We start from the raw sequence: 14,545 nt of genomic DNA, 5'->3' as shown, positions 1-14,545 counted from the left end.
AGAAATCATGGATGCAGTAGTTGGAATAGGGTAGATGAAAGGAGGAGATCATTATGCTGTGCATGGGATGGTATCTGGAAAAGAGTGCTGTGACATATGGGGGAAATAAAGTTAGTTATAAGCTTGAACTGTGACCTTTGTTTGATGGGCAACTAGTAGAGGAATTGAGAGAGATGCAACATCTACGGAGGAAGCGGAGAGATGGATGAGCTGAGCAGCAAAGGTTAGGATGGTCTACAGAGGGTGTGCATTCATTATTGTCGTCTTTTTTTCTTTTTTTGGCAGAGGATATTACCAAAGTTACTTTTTAGCAATATCAATCATTAGCACTCACATCCCCCCTCTACCCGCCTAACACTAACCTTCCCCCTTGCTGTTGCTACTATATGAGTTCGGGTACAATGTAGCCAATCTCAATACCAAAAATAGGACTGTACCTGCTGCTTCAACTGCCACTTCCAGGTCCACAACTCCCCATAGCAACAAAATGATATTGAGGCCTATGGATAGATGAACTGCAACAGGCAGCTTGTGTTCCAAAAATGCCTGCTTCGCTGGACCAGCCAGTTCATTGATAGGTCACAATGCAGAGTGTGGCAATAGGCTAGCATTGTACTTGCATCTTGCGTCAAGGAGGAATGGATTCATGAGATATTTTTTACTTGGAAATGACAACTGGTGAGGTATGAATGAGATGGCACCCTTAAAGAGAAACCGGGACCAAGAATTGAACTTCATCCCAATCAGTAACTGATACTCCCTTTACATGAGAAATGTATTCCTTTTCACAAACAGATCATCAGGGGGCGCTGTATGGCTGATATGTGGTGAAACTCCTCCAACAGCAACCTGTGAGGACCATGCTCCTGGCAGCTTCCTGTCTGTGAACCTTGTTGCATTGTGCGAAATAGTGTTTACAGCTGTTTCCAACTGCCAAAAAAGCAAGCAGCAGCTACTTCCAGCTACATCACCTGCCAGCAGTAAAAATGTCCCCATGGGATAAATGTCAGAATGTAAATCAGGGAGAGGAATATTTTACAATGGGCAAACATTAAATAATTTATACATAATTATTGTAAAAATAAGTACTTTTTATTACATTATTTTCACTGGACTTCTTTAAGTAGCAAGCCTGAGGGACTGGTTTTATTGTGGTGTCATTAATGTTAATTATTATGTCAGAAAACGAAATTAGAGGCAAGGTAAAAAAGCCTCTTTGTGGTTTTTACAACATTTTATTTTTTCAATGTATCTTATACCAATCAAAAGCTCGCAAATAGGCAAGTGGTCTGTGAAGATGCCTTTCACTCATTCATGTGGGAGGTGCTCCTATCTTCCTTGAGAACTCATCAACAGCTACTGTATAGTTCTGTATGTATTATATTAATCAGTGACTCAATCAGATCTAGATGGAATGCTGCAATGTTGCAGTTTCACCAAACTGACTACTTCCCAGCTGTTACTTTTTCAATTGGGGAGAATCAATAGCTTGAACAATCAGACCACAACAGACCCATGTATGGCTGCTACCTTTTAAACACCCCTGACAAGCACTGAAATCAGCAACAGCTGGAAGTGAAATGTGAAAAGTGTCATACTTGGTTTCAGATAGTGGTGTAACAGCTATGGTTTACAGAATCTTATTGTCATTTATTTTCTGCTAAATATATTAAGGCATATTACAATTTCTTTTTGCTTACTCCACTGTACTGAAACTTGTTTTCTCCAGATTCCAACCACCAGTTGTCCCAAGTACTGCTGTTTTCCAAGCCAGCATAGCCAATTCAATATCTATTGCCATTGTTTGTTTTGCTGTGGCTTTTTCTGTGGCTCAGATTTATGCAGTGAAGCATAATTATACCATTGATGGTAACCAGGTAAACTTATATACACTGTCATTATCAAATTATTTAGCTTGTACACATTATAAACAAGAGACTTGTTTTGTTTTACTACATAGGAATTGATAGCATTTGGACTGTGCAATATAGTGTGTGGTGCATTCAAAGGGTTTGTAGCATGTACCTCATTAGCCAGATCATCAGTGCAAGAGAGCTCAGGAGGGAAGACACAGGTAGGTTTAGTTTTTTTGTATGTGTGTTCATTTTTTTTTTTTGGGGGGGGGGGGCAGCAGAGGGTGGTGGGTTGGAAGGAGGAGGGAGATTTGCCCGGAATTGGCTAGGTTAGCATTGAAATTGATGGCCAGCTAACTGTCATTAATAATTACAGACACTATAGTGAGAGGAATACTGAGGCCGGTTTCAAGCTAGCAACTAACATTTTGATTACAGTGCAATTGGATGATCGCATCGCACCGCAATGCTAAAACCAGGCTTTCTAGATACCTGTGGTAATTGGCCTTCATGCAATTCTTGGTAGCGAATCAGCTCTTAAGTGAGGCTCTCTAGCGCTCATTTCCTGTGGAGGAAATACGCATTGCAAGCAAGTGTATTGACAAAACTTGCTACCACGCATGGGCACTACTGAATTACATGAATTTCGGTCTATGCATGTTGCCGCAGTTGTTGACCCATAACGCGCAGATGCTTTCGCATCAGTTGCAATCCTTCCGGTGCATCGCATCAGGCATGAAATGTCCCATAGACTTTGCTTTAATTGTTACCCTGCGGTAACACTTCATCATTGTCAGGCCTCATTCACACTATACACATTGTCGTGCACATTTCAGCAACATGTATAAAGTGTGATACACAAGAACATCAGGCATGCATAGATCTCACTTTGGACTCAATTCACCAAGTTGTGCTGCTAAAGCAGCGAGCTCAGCACACACTATGCTGTGGTAGTGCAGCATAGCGTGCTCTGGTAACTTACGCGTGTTCCTTGTAAGTAACGACCACTCCACTAAACCTGGCCTGAGCATTGGCAGGTCCAATGGCTTTCTAGTATGTGATCCTGGCACTTTGATTGGCCCAATAGGCTACCTGTCACTTGACAAACTATCAATTGGGCCGATCAACGTGCGGGGATCGAATCCTAGAAAGCCACTGGACCCGCTGAGGCTCAGGTCAGGTCAGGTTCTTGTGTCTTGCTTTAGCAATGCATGCTTGATGAATCAAGCCCATTATGCGCTCTACAACAGTGTGTTGAATTACCACACTGCTGCAGGCATTTTTTGCAAAACGCAGCACTGACGCCACCCGCATTTGCTTAATGTGAACAAAGCCTTGGCTTATCCTTGAAATGAAAGTACTGCACATAATCTATAGACCATTCAGCCTCATTTACTGAAAGAGGTAGCTTAGGCCGAGTTTCTCGCATCACAACAAGTGCTGGCATAGCGTCTCACTAGCGGAAACTCAGCCTAAGCTACCTATTTCAGTAAATGAGGTTAAATTGTATATAGATTATGTGCAGTACTTTCATGCACATTCTTAATTTCACTTGGGTTTGTTGTATTAAATTTATGATATTGTATTAAGCCAACAGACTGCGCTAAAATTGCTACTAAAATAGCCTTTATTTGTTAACTTCAATTAGTATTTAAAATATCTTCCTCAATGATAAAATGATAAGAACAATATAATAAAAAATTAAAATGATAAATACATTGCTTGGGCCCCAGTGAGAAAAGTGAATATTGCTTAAGTTGCAGACTAGTAGTTCTGAGCATTGACCAATGTTTAAAAAAAGTCTGAGTTATTCAGTGGCTGATTATCCACAAAGTCCTATGTTGGATCGTGTCCTGATTGAAAACCAAAGCAATAAATCAATAAGAGGTACCTCATACAAATGCTACTGGTGACAGGTAATCCTCCGTACTGTGTTCCCACATGGCTGGATCCGGAAATTTGGCAAAGCGAAGAGATTCTTCGGGAGCCGCTCTATCTCACCTGCCCCGGCCGGTGGCTGGGTGAGAGAGACTGGACGGATGGTTGCGTCGGGCTAATTAGCCCGGCTCCCTGGGTAGCGAGGATGGTAAGAGCTTGAGTGCACACACGGGGATGGAACTTCCGTGTGCATACGGAGATGGAACTTCCGTGATCTTAGCACTGCTGCCTAACGCTGGGCTCCACCACGCCTCCTTCCTTTCTCGTGAGTGACGTCACTGATGCAGCCTCCGCTGACGTTTCGGGAGGAACGCCTCCCTTTCTCAAAGCACGGCTGCAGAGTGGGACTGGAGGCGTGCTGATATAGCTATACCCACGTGATCCATTATTCAAATGCGTATAAGTCAAGATCTTTATTTAGTCCATGAGGTACCATAGAATTTAAATTGTATATCCATAGGGTCTCTCTTCTGGACATTTCCAATAGGTAGTCCCCCCCTCTCCAAGATCTATTCACTTTCTCAATAGCACAATATCTCGATCCCTTAAAGGAACACCCATGTTCTTCCTTATAGTGCGCTGAGAGGGGATGTTTTTTATTTCCTTTTAGGATGTTGCCACAGTGCTCGCTCAGTCTCTCTTTTAATGCCCGCTTGGTTCTTCCTACATAATATTTCTGACAGGGGCATATTAATACGTAGATCACTCCCTTTGTGTCACAATTTGTGACATCTCGTATTGTAAATGATTCTTTGGTTGTAATGGATACAATATCATAAATTCGTTCTATGGGTACATTAGACTCGCGGCAAGCCCTACAGAAACCGCACTTCTTAAAATAACCGCTACTTTTCTTTGGGGTTCTATTGAATTTAACAGTGGGGGCCACTATATTACCCAGATTTCTGGATTTTCTAAAAATCATCCTGGGGTTTTCTGGTAGAATGGAAGTCAGCAAAGGGTCTTCTCTCAAAAGGTTCCAATATTTATCAACTATTTTCCTCACTTTTGGGGCCTGGGACGAGTACTGCATGATTAAATTAGGTGATTGATCAATCTGCTCGAACTGTTTATTCTTCTCTTGTAGCAGTACTTGTCTCTCTATTCCTTTAGCTTTTTCCTTAGCTTTCTGAATTGTTCCCTCTGAGTATCCTTTTTTCTCAAACCTATCTTGCAGGATCTCTGCTTCTACATCAAAATCCGTAATTTTTGAACAGTTCCTCCTCAATCTCAGGAACTGGCCACCTGGTATGTTCATAAGCCATCTAAAATGATGACAACTATCCACATTGATGTAACTGTTTGTGTCTACTGGCTTCAAAAAGGTCTTTGTGAGTAACTGCCCTTCCTCTACATAAATGGTCAAATCCAGGAAGTTTACCTGTTGTTGACTGAAATCCCTTGTGAATTTTAAATTATATTTATTTGTATTTATCCAACCTATGAATGATTCCAAACTGGATTTGTTCCCCCGCCATATAAAAAAGGCATCGTCGATAAATCTCCTCCAGAGCACCAGGGAGGGACCGGGGCCCTCTGGGCCAAATAATTGAAAACGTTCCCAGTGGGACATATACAGGTTTGCGAAGGATGGGGCAAACCGCGTCCCCATCGCCGTCCCGGTGCTCTGGAGGTAGTATCGACCATCATAGACAAAATAGTTGTGCTGTAGTATAAAGCGTATACTGTCTAGAACAAAATTAATCTGCTCCTCCTGTAAACATTGGGCTTCCTGCATGAAAAATTGTACTGATTCAATTCCCTTTTGATGAGGGATAACAGTGTACAGTGAACTGACGTCCACCGTACAAAGCCAGTAATCGTCATTCCACTGATAATTATTTAGAACCCTTAAAAAATGTCCTGTATCTTTCAAGTAACTTGGAGTGTTTTTAACGATATCTTGCAAGTAAATGTCCACATATTGAGATAAATTGGATGTCATGGAGCCGATCCCGGATATGATCGGTCTCCCTGGAGGATCAGACAGTCCCTTATGAATTTTGGGAAGATGATAATATACGGGGATTCTGGGATTCTCCCCGTATAAATATGCGTATTCATCCTCATTAATAATTCCACTTGCTTTGGCTTCCTCCAATAATGACTTCAATCTCTTGAGAAATTTATGAGTGGGATCCATCAGTAAAGGTTGGTAGGTATCCACATTGTGTAATTGCCGTATGGCTTCTTGGTGGTACTGCATGATATCTTGCACCACTAAACCTCCCCCCTTATCGGCCGGCCTAATTACAATAGTAGTGTCGCCTTGCAAGTGTCTCATCGCTTGCCTTTCTTGACAGGTTAAATTATCTACAAACTTGGGTTTGAGTTTTTTAATGTCTTCCAATACCAATGTCTCAAAACTGTTCATGGGTTTGCTGGCTTCCTGAACTGGATTAAATTTGGATTTGTTTTTTAACCCTGAATGTTTAAAAATCTCTTGCTGGCTTTCGCCCGCATCTGTTTGTTCATTTTGTTTCTTCAAAAATAATTTTTTTAAACACAATTTCCTCATGAACTTTTTCACACCAAAGCACAGATTTAATGCTTTGGGGGCTAATCCAAAGCCTAATGTACAGTTTTTGGATTATCGCACAGCTCTTACTTTCGGAATGCCAAATTTTCAAAGGGAAACAAGAAGTATAACAAAACAGCAATTACAAAAAAGAATTCCAACCGACAAATTACATCAGCAAAAGATGGAGTACTATATCAAAGAAAAAAGGCAAAAGTCAGGACAAGAGGCCGGAGGGGAAGGGGGTTATCCAAGAAGTCGCAAAAAGTAGAAGAACTAGTAGAAGCAAGTCTACCAGTAGGAGAAGGGGGGGTATTTAACCTGAGCCAGAGGACTTTGTCTGTGGTGGAACATGTAGTTTTATCAAAGGGTCTTAAATTTGCACCGGGGAGCAAACTCAACAAGTTTGAGGCTTTCATAGGTGTGAAAAAGTTCATGAGGAAATTGTGTTTAAAAAAATTCTTTTTGAAGAAACAAAATGAACAAACAGATGCGGGCGAAAGCCAGCAAGAGATTTTTAAACATTCAGGGTTAAAAAACAAATCCAAATTTAATCCAGTTCAGGAAGCCAGCAAACCCATGAACAGTTTTGAGACATTGGTATTGGAAGACATTAAAAAACTCAAACCCAAGTTTGTAGATAATTTAACCTGTCAAGAAAGGCAAGCGATGAGACACTTGCAAGGCGACACTACTATTGTAATTAGGCCGGCCGATAGGGGGAGGTTTAGTGGTGCAAGATATCATGCAGTACCACCAAGAAGCCATACAGCAATTACACAATGTGGATACCTACCAACCTTTACTGATGGATCCCACTCATAAATTTCTCAAGAGATTGAAGTCATTATTGGAGGAAGCCAAAGCAAGTGGAATTATTAATGAGGATGAATACGCATATTTATACGGGGAGAATCCCAGAATCCCCGTATATTATCATCTTCCCAAAATTCATAAGGGACTGTCTGATCCTCCAGGGAGACCGATCATATCCGGGATCGGCTCCATGACGTCCAATTTATCTCAATATGTGGACATTTACTTGCAAGATATCGTTAAAAACACTCCAAGTTACTTGAAAGATACAGGACATTTTTTAAGGGTTCTAAATAATTATCAGTGGAATGACAATTACTGGCTTTGTACGGTGGACGTCAGTTCACTGTACACTGTTATCCCTCATCAAAAGGGAATTGAATCAGTACAATTTTTCATGCAGGAAGCCCAATGTTTACAGGAGGAGCAGATTAATTTTGTTCTAGACAGTATACGCTTTATACTACAGCACAACTATTTTGTCTATGATGGTCGATACTACCTCCAGAGCACCGGGACGGCGATGGGGACACGGTTTGCCCCATCCTTCGCAAACCTATATATGTCCCACTGGGAACGTTTTCAATTATTTGGCCCAGAGGGCCCCGGTCCCTCCCTGGTGCTCTGGAGGAGATTTATCGACGATGCCTTTTTTATATGGCGGGGGAACAAATCCAGTTTGGAATCATTCATAGGTTGGATAAATACAAATAAATATAATTTAAAATTCACAAGTGATTTCAGTCAACAACAGGTAAACTTCCTGGATTTGACCATTTATGTAGAGGAAGGGCAGTTACTCACAAAGACCTTTTTGAAGCCAGTAGACACAAACAGTTACATCAATGTGGATAGTTGTCATCATTTTAGATGGCTTATGAACATACCAGGTGGCCAGTTCCTGAGATTGAGGAGGAACTGTTCAAAAATTACGGATTTTGATGTAGAAGCAGAGATCCTGCAAGATAGGTTTGAGAAAAAAGGATACTCAGAGGGAACAATTCAGAAAGCTAAGGAAAAAGCTAAAGGAATAGAGAGACAAGTACTGCTACAAGAGAAGAATAAACAGTTCGAGCAGATTGATCAATCACCTAATTTAATCATGCAGTACTCGTCCCAGGCCCCAAAAGTGAGGAAAATAGTTGATAAATATTGGAACCTTTTGAGAGAAGACCCTTTGCTGACTTCCATTCTACCAGAAAACCCCAGGATGATTTTTAGAAAATCCAGAAATCTGGGTAATATAGTGGCCCCCACTGTTAAATTCAATAGAACCCCAAAGAAAAGTAGCGGTTATTTTAAGAAGTGCGGTTTCTGTAGGGCTTGCCGCGAGTCTAATGTACCCATAGAACGAATTTATGATATTGTATCCATTACAACCAAAGAATCATTTACAATACGAGATGTCACAAATTGTGACACAAAGGGAGTGATCTACGTATTAATATGCCCCTGTCAGAAATATTATGTAGGAAGAACCAAGCGGGCATTAAAAGAGAGACTGAGCGAGCACTGTGGCAACATCCTAAAAGGAAATAAAAAACATCCCCTCTCAGCGCACTATAAGGAAGAACATGGGTGTTCCTTTAAGGGATCGAGATATTGTGCTATTGAGAAAGTGAATAGATCTTGGAGAGGGGGGGACTACCTATTGGAAATGTCCAGAAGAGAGACCCTATGGATATACAATTTAAATTCTATGGTACCTCATGGACTAAATAAAGATCTTGACTTATACGCATTTGAATAATGGATCACGTGGGTATAGCTATATCAGCACGCCTCCAGTCCCACTCTGCAGCCGTGCTTTGAGAAAGGGAGGCGTTCCTCCCGAAATGTCAGCGGAGGCTGCATCAGTGACGTCACTCACGAGAAAGGAAGGAGGCGTGGTGGAGCCCAGCGTTAGGCAGCAGTGCTAAGATCACGGAAGTTCCATCTCCGTATGCACACGGAAGTTCCATCCCCGTGTGTGCACTCAAGCTCTTACCATCCTCGCTACCCAGGGAGCCGGGCTAATTAGCCCGACGCAACCATCCGTCCAGTCTCTCTCACCCAGCCACCGGCCGGGGCAGGTGAGATAGAGCGGCTCCCGAAGAATCTCTTCGCTTTGCCAAATTTCCGGATCCAGCCATGTGGGAACACAGTACGGAGGATTACCTGTCACCAGTAGCATTTGTATGAGGTACCTCTTATTGATTTATTGCTTTGGTTTTCAATCAGGACACGATCCAACATAGGACTTTGTGGATAATCAGCCACTGAATAACTCAGACTTTTTTTAAACATTGGTCAATGCTCAGAACTACTAGTCTGCAACTTAAGCAATATTCACTTTTCTCACTGGGGCCCAAGCAATGTATTTATCATTTTAATTTTTTATTATATTGTTCTTATCATTTTATCATTGAGGAAGATATTTTAAATACTAATTGAAGTTAACAAATAAAGGCTATTTTAGTAGCAATTTTAGCGCAGTCTGTTGGCTTAATACAATATCATTCATTTATACACGAGGAGGTGGGATTCCTTTAACAGTACTGGCAGCTTGTTAGGTGCTGGCGCAACACTATCCACTATATACTTGTATTAAATTTAACCATCTAGTTTTACATTTGCAAAAGAATTACAAAAGCAATATATGCTTCACTACTAGCAGTAAGAGTCCATTTCCATTTGTCCAAAAGTCATGTATTTTTCTCCACATTAATTCAGATGCGGAATTGCAGCCTCTTGAAAGCAATAGGTTGCATATATTTGCATTTGGGGAAAAAATGGACCTTCGGTTGCATTTTTACACATTACGCATGCAGATCCCCATGGCTGTGCATAGCACGGCTGTGGGATTCGGATGCATCCTCACACCAGACACAGTGCTGGCATGTGTCTCAGAGACGCACTCCAGCCTCAGTGGAAACAAGCCTTCACGTTTTGAAATCCAAATGCACACACAGAAAACCAATTAGACTGGGCACATCCTATGGAAGGAAAAGCTTGTACATAAAATTATCTAAAGTACGTTAACATTTGTCCAGGTTGCTGGGATACTATCTGGAGTGATAGTGCTGATTGTGACACTAGCCCTTGGATATCTTCTGGAGCCACTTCCTAAGGTAATGCTTCAAGTATTTGATTATTGTATTCTATGTTAAGATCTGTATTAGCTAAAAGGTCTTAAGAAAAATGTCTCACAAATGTCCCATATATTAAAGTTTAGCTGGCTGTACTCACATCAATTTTAGCCAGAAGATTCAATCCCTGTGATCGAATCTGATGGTTATCTGTGATAGCCGGGACTAATGGGCAAATAAAATGGGTGGGTTTTATTCATAGTAGCATTGCTTATTTTAAAACTATATAGGGGATGGAATCGGATAAATAATTTTTTTTTATTTGCTTATAAAATGCACAGAAAATAAAGTAATTACTGAAAACAAGTATCGCCCACAAAAAAGCTTAATTTGTGGTTGAAAAAAACAAGATATAGATCATTTACATATGATGAGTAGTGATAAAGTTATTGGCAAATGAATGGGAGGAGCGCTGACAGGGGAAAATTGCTTCCGTCCTGAAGGTGAAAACACCTGTAGGCTGAAGTGGTTAGGTATCTAACGTTTGCTTTTTCTTTCTCACAAGTACACTTTAATACTAGTTAGCACCTGTCAAGGGACAGGAAGTGATGGTTAATAGTTCATGGGCACTGAGACAAAGTCAGAGGGTGGAGAAACACAAGAAGGGTAATGGTGAGTACATTAAAGAGACTCCGTAACAAAAATTGCATCCTGTTTTTTATCATCCTACAAGTTCCAAAAGCTATTCTAATGTGTTCTGGCTTACTGCAGCATTTTCTACTATCACCATCTCTGTAATAAATCAACTTATCTCTCTCTTGTCAGACTTGTCAGGCCTGTGTCTGGAAGGCTGCCAAGTTCTTCAGTGTTGTGGTTCTGCTATGAACTCCCCCATCTAGGCCCCTCTCTGCACACTGCCTGTGTGATATTTAGATTAGTGCAGCTTCTCTCTGTTCTATTATCTTTTACAAGCTGGATAAATCCTCCTCTGAGCTGGCTGGGCTTTCACATAATGAGGAATTACATACAGGCACAGCTGTCTGCACTCTGCAGGAAGAAATAGCCTGACACTTCAGTGGAAGATAGCTGCAGGGGGAAAGAAACACACAAATGATCTCTTGAGATTCAAAAGGAAGGCTGTATACAGCCTGCTTGTGTATGGATGTATTTTCTATGTGTGGACATACTGTACATCAATCTACTTCCTGTTTTGGTGGCCATTTTGTTTGTTTATAAACAAACTTTTTAAAACTGTTTTTAACCACTTTTAATGCGGCGGGGAGCGGCGAAATTGTGACAGAGGGTAATAGGAGATGTCCCCTAACGCACTGGTATGTTTACTTTTGTGTGATTTTAACAATACAGATTCTCTTTAAGTACCACCTGGGCTCCCTAGGCTCCGGGGCCCCATAGCAGCTGCTATGGCAGCTATGGCTATTGCTATGCCCCAGATTAATCACTTTAATGGGGACAGGCACAGTAGTGAAAACTCAGTAGATGTTATAATCGTTCAACTTTGTGTGTTTTAATTGTTTTGTTCAATTCTAACCTAAGATTTATAAATATATACAGGTGGAGCTTGTCTCACGTGTCTCTTTCTTAATTTCAGTCTGTTTTGGCAGCTATAATTGTCATCAACCTGAAAGGAATGCTAATGAAATTTAAAGAAATTCCTGTATTGTACAGGAGAGATAAATATGACTTGGTGAGTAATGCTGCATGGGCAAGTCTACCCCAGGGATGTTACCATAAATGTGTTAAATTACAAATTTGCTATATCAAATTACCTCGTATTGCAATATTGTCAGCCAATCGTGAATGTACAGGAATTGGAGCTGCTGCAGCTTTGGACTGTGGAACAGAAAAGACTTAGCTGGTCAGTCAGCAGGTGGAAAAAGTCACTTTCAGGGCTGGGATCCACTACAGCATTTTTTTTGAGCATTTAGGGATCGCGTTCAATCGCTAGCGATTTCCCTCTGCCAATGTAAATGGATGGGACCGATTCCACTAGAGTGATTGGGATTAGGCAAAATCACAGTCACAGGACATGCAGCATTTTGGGAGCGTTTTCATTCTAATGTATTGTATAAGAGCAGAGAAATCGCTCCCAAAATCACTTGCAAAGCGATACCAAAAATTGCTAGCGATTGCGATAGTGCTTTGCGCTTTGTAGCGAGTCCCAGGCCTCACTGTTATTTTGTACTCCTATAGCAAGATAAGGCAAGACAAGATAAAGGGGTGTCAACATTATTTGTTTAATATATTTTATTAAAGGTATCATAAAAACAGACAGCAAAAAAATGGTGAAAAAAACACCAAAAATGAAACCAAAAATTAGCAAAATGTATTATCAATTGGATAGAGCAGGTGATATGTATAGCACAAATCTGTCCTCGTTTTTTACGTTAAACAATGCTTTACACATCTACATTCTCCAGCTGAATAAGGTAAAAAGATTGTCGGAAAAAGAATAAGGATATTCAAGAACCATTCTCATTTGGTGGGGGTGAGCTAAGATTCACCTAACAGTACTGAGTGAATTGAATTGTAAATTCATATTGGCCTGAGCAACTGAATTAAACACCTGCAATTGAAAAAAAAAATATTTCATTTACTAATGAACAGTAAATAAATAAATAAAAAAGTATGTCTGCAATTTCCAATAGGAATTCCTTCCTGCAAGCACAAGTATGCAAGGATTTGGAGTCAGAAGATGTCTGTGGTGAGGGTGGTATCTAAAAATTAAGATATATAGGAGACACAGACTGTAGAGAGCTTAGAAATTAGAATGTGGGGCTGGTTCTTCTGGGTTATTTGCAGCCAGTGAGGATGGGATAAGGGCATGTACTAAAATTTTAATAGTGTCATGCATGGCAGAAGGAAGAGATGTAGGACTAGTAAACTAGAAAGAGAGAAAGTAGTTTGCTGTGAATAATCATGGCAAGATCATTCCACCACAGTTATCCCATGACCAGCCTAAGCCAGTACAGTCCATATCTGACAGACATACAACCAGATCATCCTCTTGTTTACAGAAGTCAGTGGATAGAGACTAATTATTTCATTTGTAGATCAGCCATGTTCAGTTTCCAGTTGTGCAACTAGCAGAATTGAAAGTTACTGCAAACTCTCCTATGTTTTTGAACTTTAATGATAAGAGACCTTACAATAGATATAAACTTTTTGAATTTAAGTACAGTACAAAAACATAAATATAAAAAAGTCTGCTGAGAGAGCGTAGGTTAGGCATTGTAAAAATCACTTAAAGGGACCCTGAGCAGGTGATAAAAACAAAATGTACATTACCTGGGCCTCCAGCCCACCGTAGGCCACTAAGTTCCCCGACATCCTCCTGGCTCCTTCCCTTGTCCTGGCTCCGGTTATAGGACAACTTTGGCTTGAAGTCGTCAGGTCTGCTTTCCGCTTCCGTGTATAGCATCATTACACCAGCCGGCTATGCGTCATCACACCAGCCAGCGTGAGAGTCCTGCGCATGTGCGATTCTCTAAGATTGAATCGAACATGCGCAGGACTCTCACGCCGGCGGGTGTGATGACGCATAGCCGCCGGTGTAATGGCGCTATACACGAAAGCTGGAAGCAGACCTGACGACTTCACGCCGAAGTTGTCCACTAACTTGAGCCGGGACAAGGGAAGGAGCCAGGAGGATGCCGGGGGACCTTGTGGCCTACGGTGGGCTGGAGGAAGCCCCAGGTAAGTGTAAATTTTGATTTAATCACCTGCTCAGGGTCCGTTAAAGACAGTTAAACATTGATCAGGATTTATGAAGGACAATGAGAGCTATTAGAAACAAAAGTGTATAGTTTAGGTAAACCAAAATGTCACTTTTAAAGCAATTTATAGCACCCTAACCAAGCTTTTCTTATGTGTGCCATTTCAATGAGGAAAAAGAAGGAGAATACTTAAAATATGTATTAACTATTGCATCTATTTGCAGTTTGTGTGGGTTGCAACATTTGGGGCATCTGTAATTCTTGGACTGGATCTTGGACTTGCAGTGGGAGTTGGAATTGAACTACTCACAGTGGTATTTCGTGTGCAGTTGTAAGTTATTAACAGGGACATATATAGTAAAACAAATTTCATATTCCAGTATATATTGCTGTATCCAACATGACCCCTGCAGCACTGACCGAATTTTTGAACCTCTCTCTCTGAAGGCATTTTTTCCTAACCACTCCCTGCTCTCTAGCTACCAGCCTATTTCACTTTGCTTATATCTCTCAGGGCCGGATTTGTACTTTTTACCGCCCAAGGCCAACTATACTGTCTATATGTTTTTTATATCTGTGTGCCCCAATGAGAATTCTACTTACTTTTCATCATTGGAT

At 41.0% G+C, this 14,545-nt stretch overlaps 1 protein-coding gene across 1 annotated transcript in view; it reads left to right on the top strand.

Annotated features, from left to right (window-relative positions):
- The window catches only part of LOC137562295 (chloride anion exchanger-like), a 42,576-nt gene that overhangs the window by 18,607 nt on the left and 9,424 nt on the right, over positions 1-14,545 (top strand). Inside the window, exons 9-13 of the mRNA XM_068273630.1 lie at positions 1,730-1,877; positions 1,961-2,074; positions 10,158-10,235; positions 11,803-11,898; positions 14,152-14,258. Of these exons, the coding sequence (XP_068129731.1) occupies positions 1,730-1,877; positions 1,961-2,074; positions 10,158-10,235; positions 11,803-11,898; positions 14,152-14,258 (543 nt within the window). The remainder of the gene's footprint in view (positions 1-1,729; positions 1,878-1,960; positions 2,075-10,157; positions 10,236-11,802; positions 11,899-14,151; positions 14,259-14,545) is intronic.

The sequence above is a fragment of the Hyperolius riggenbachi genome, chromosome 3 (genome assembly GCF_040937935.1).
Source record: "Hyperolius riggenbachi isolate aHypRig1 chromosome 3, aHypRig1.pri, whole genome shotgun sequence".
In the NCBI taxonomy this organism is placed as follows: Eukaryota; Metazoa; Chordata; class Amphibia; order Anura; family Hyperoliidae; genus Hyperolius; species Hyperolius riggenbachi.
The sequence above is the reverse complement of the archived record's forward strand: the minus strand, read 5'-3'. Positions and strand labels throughout refer to the sequence as shown.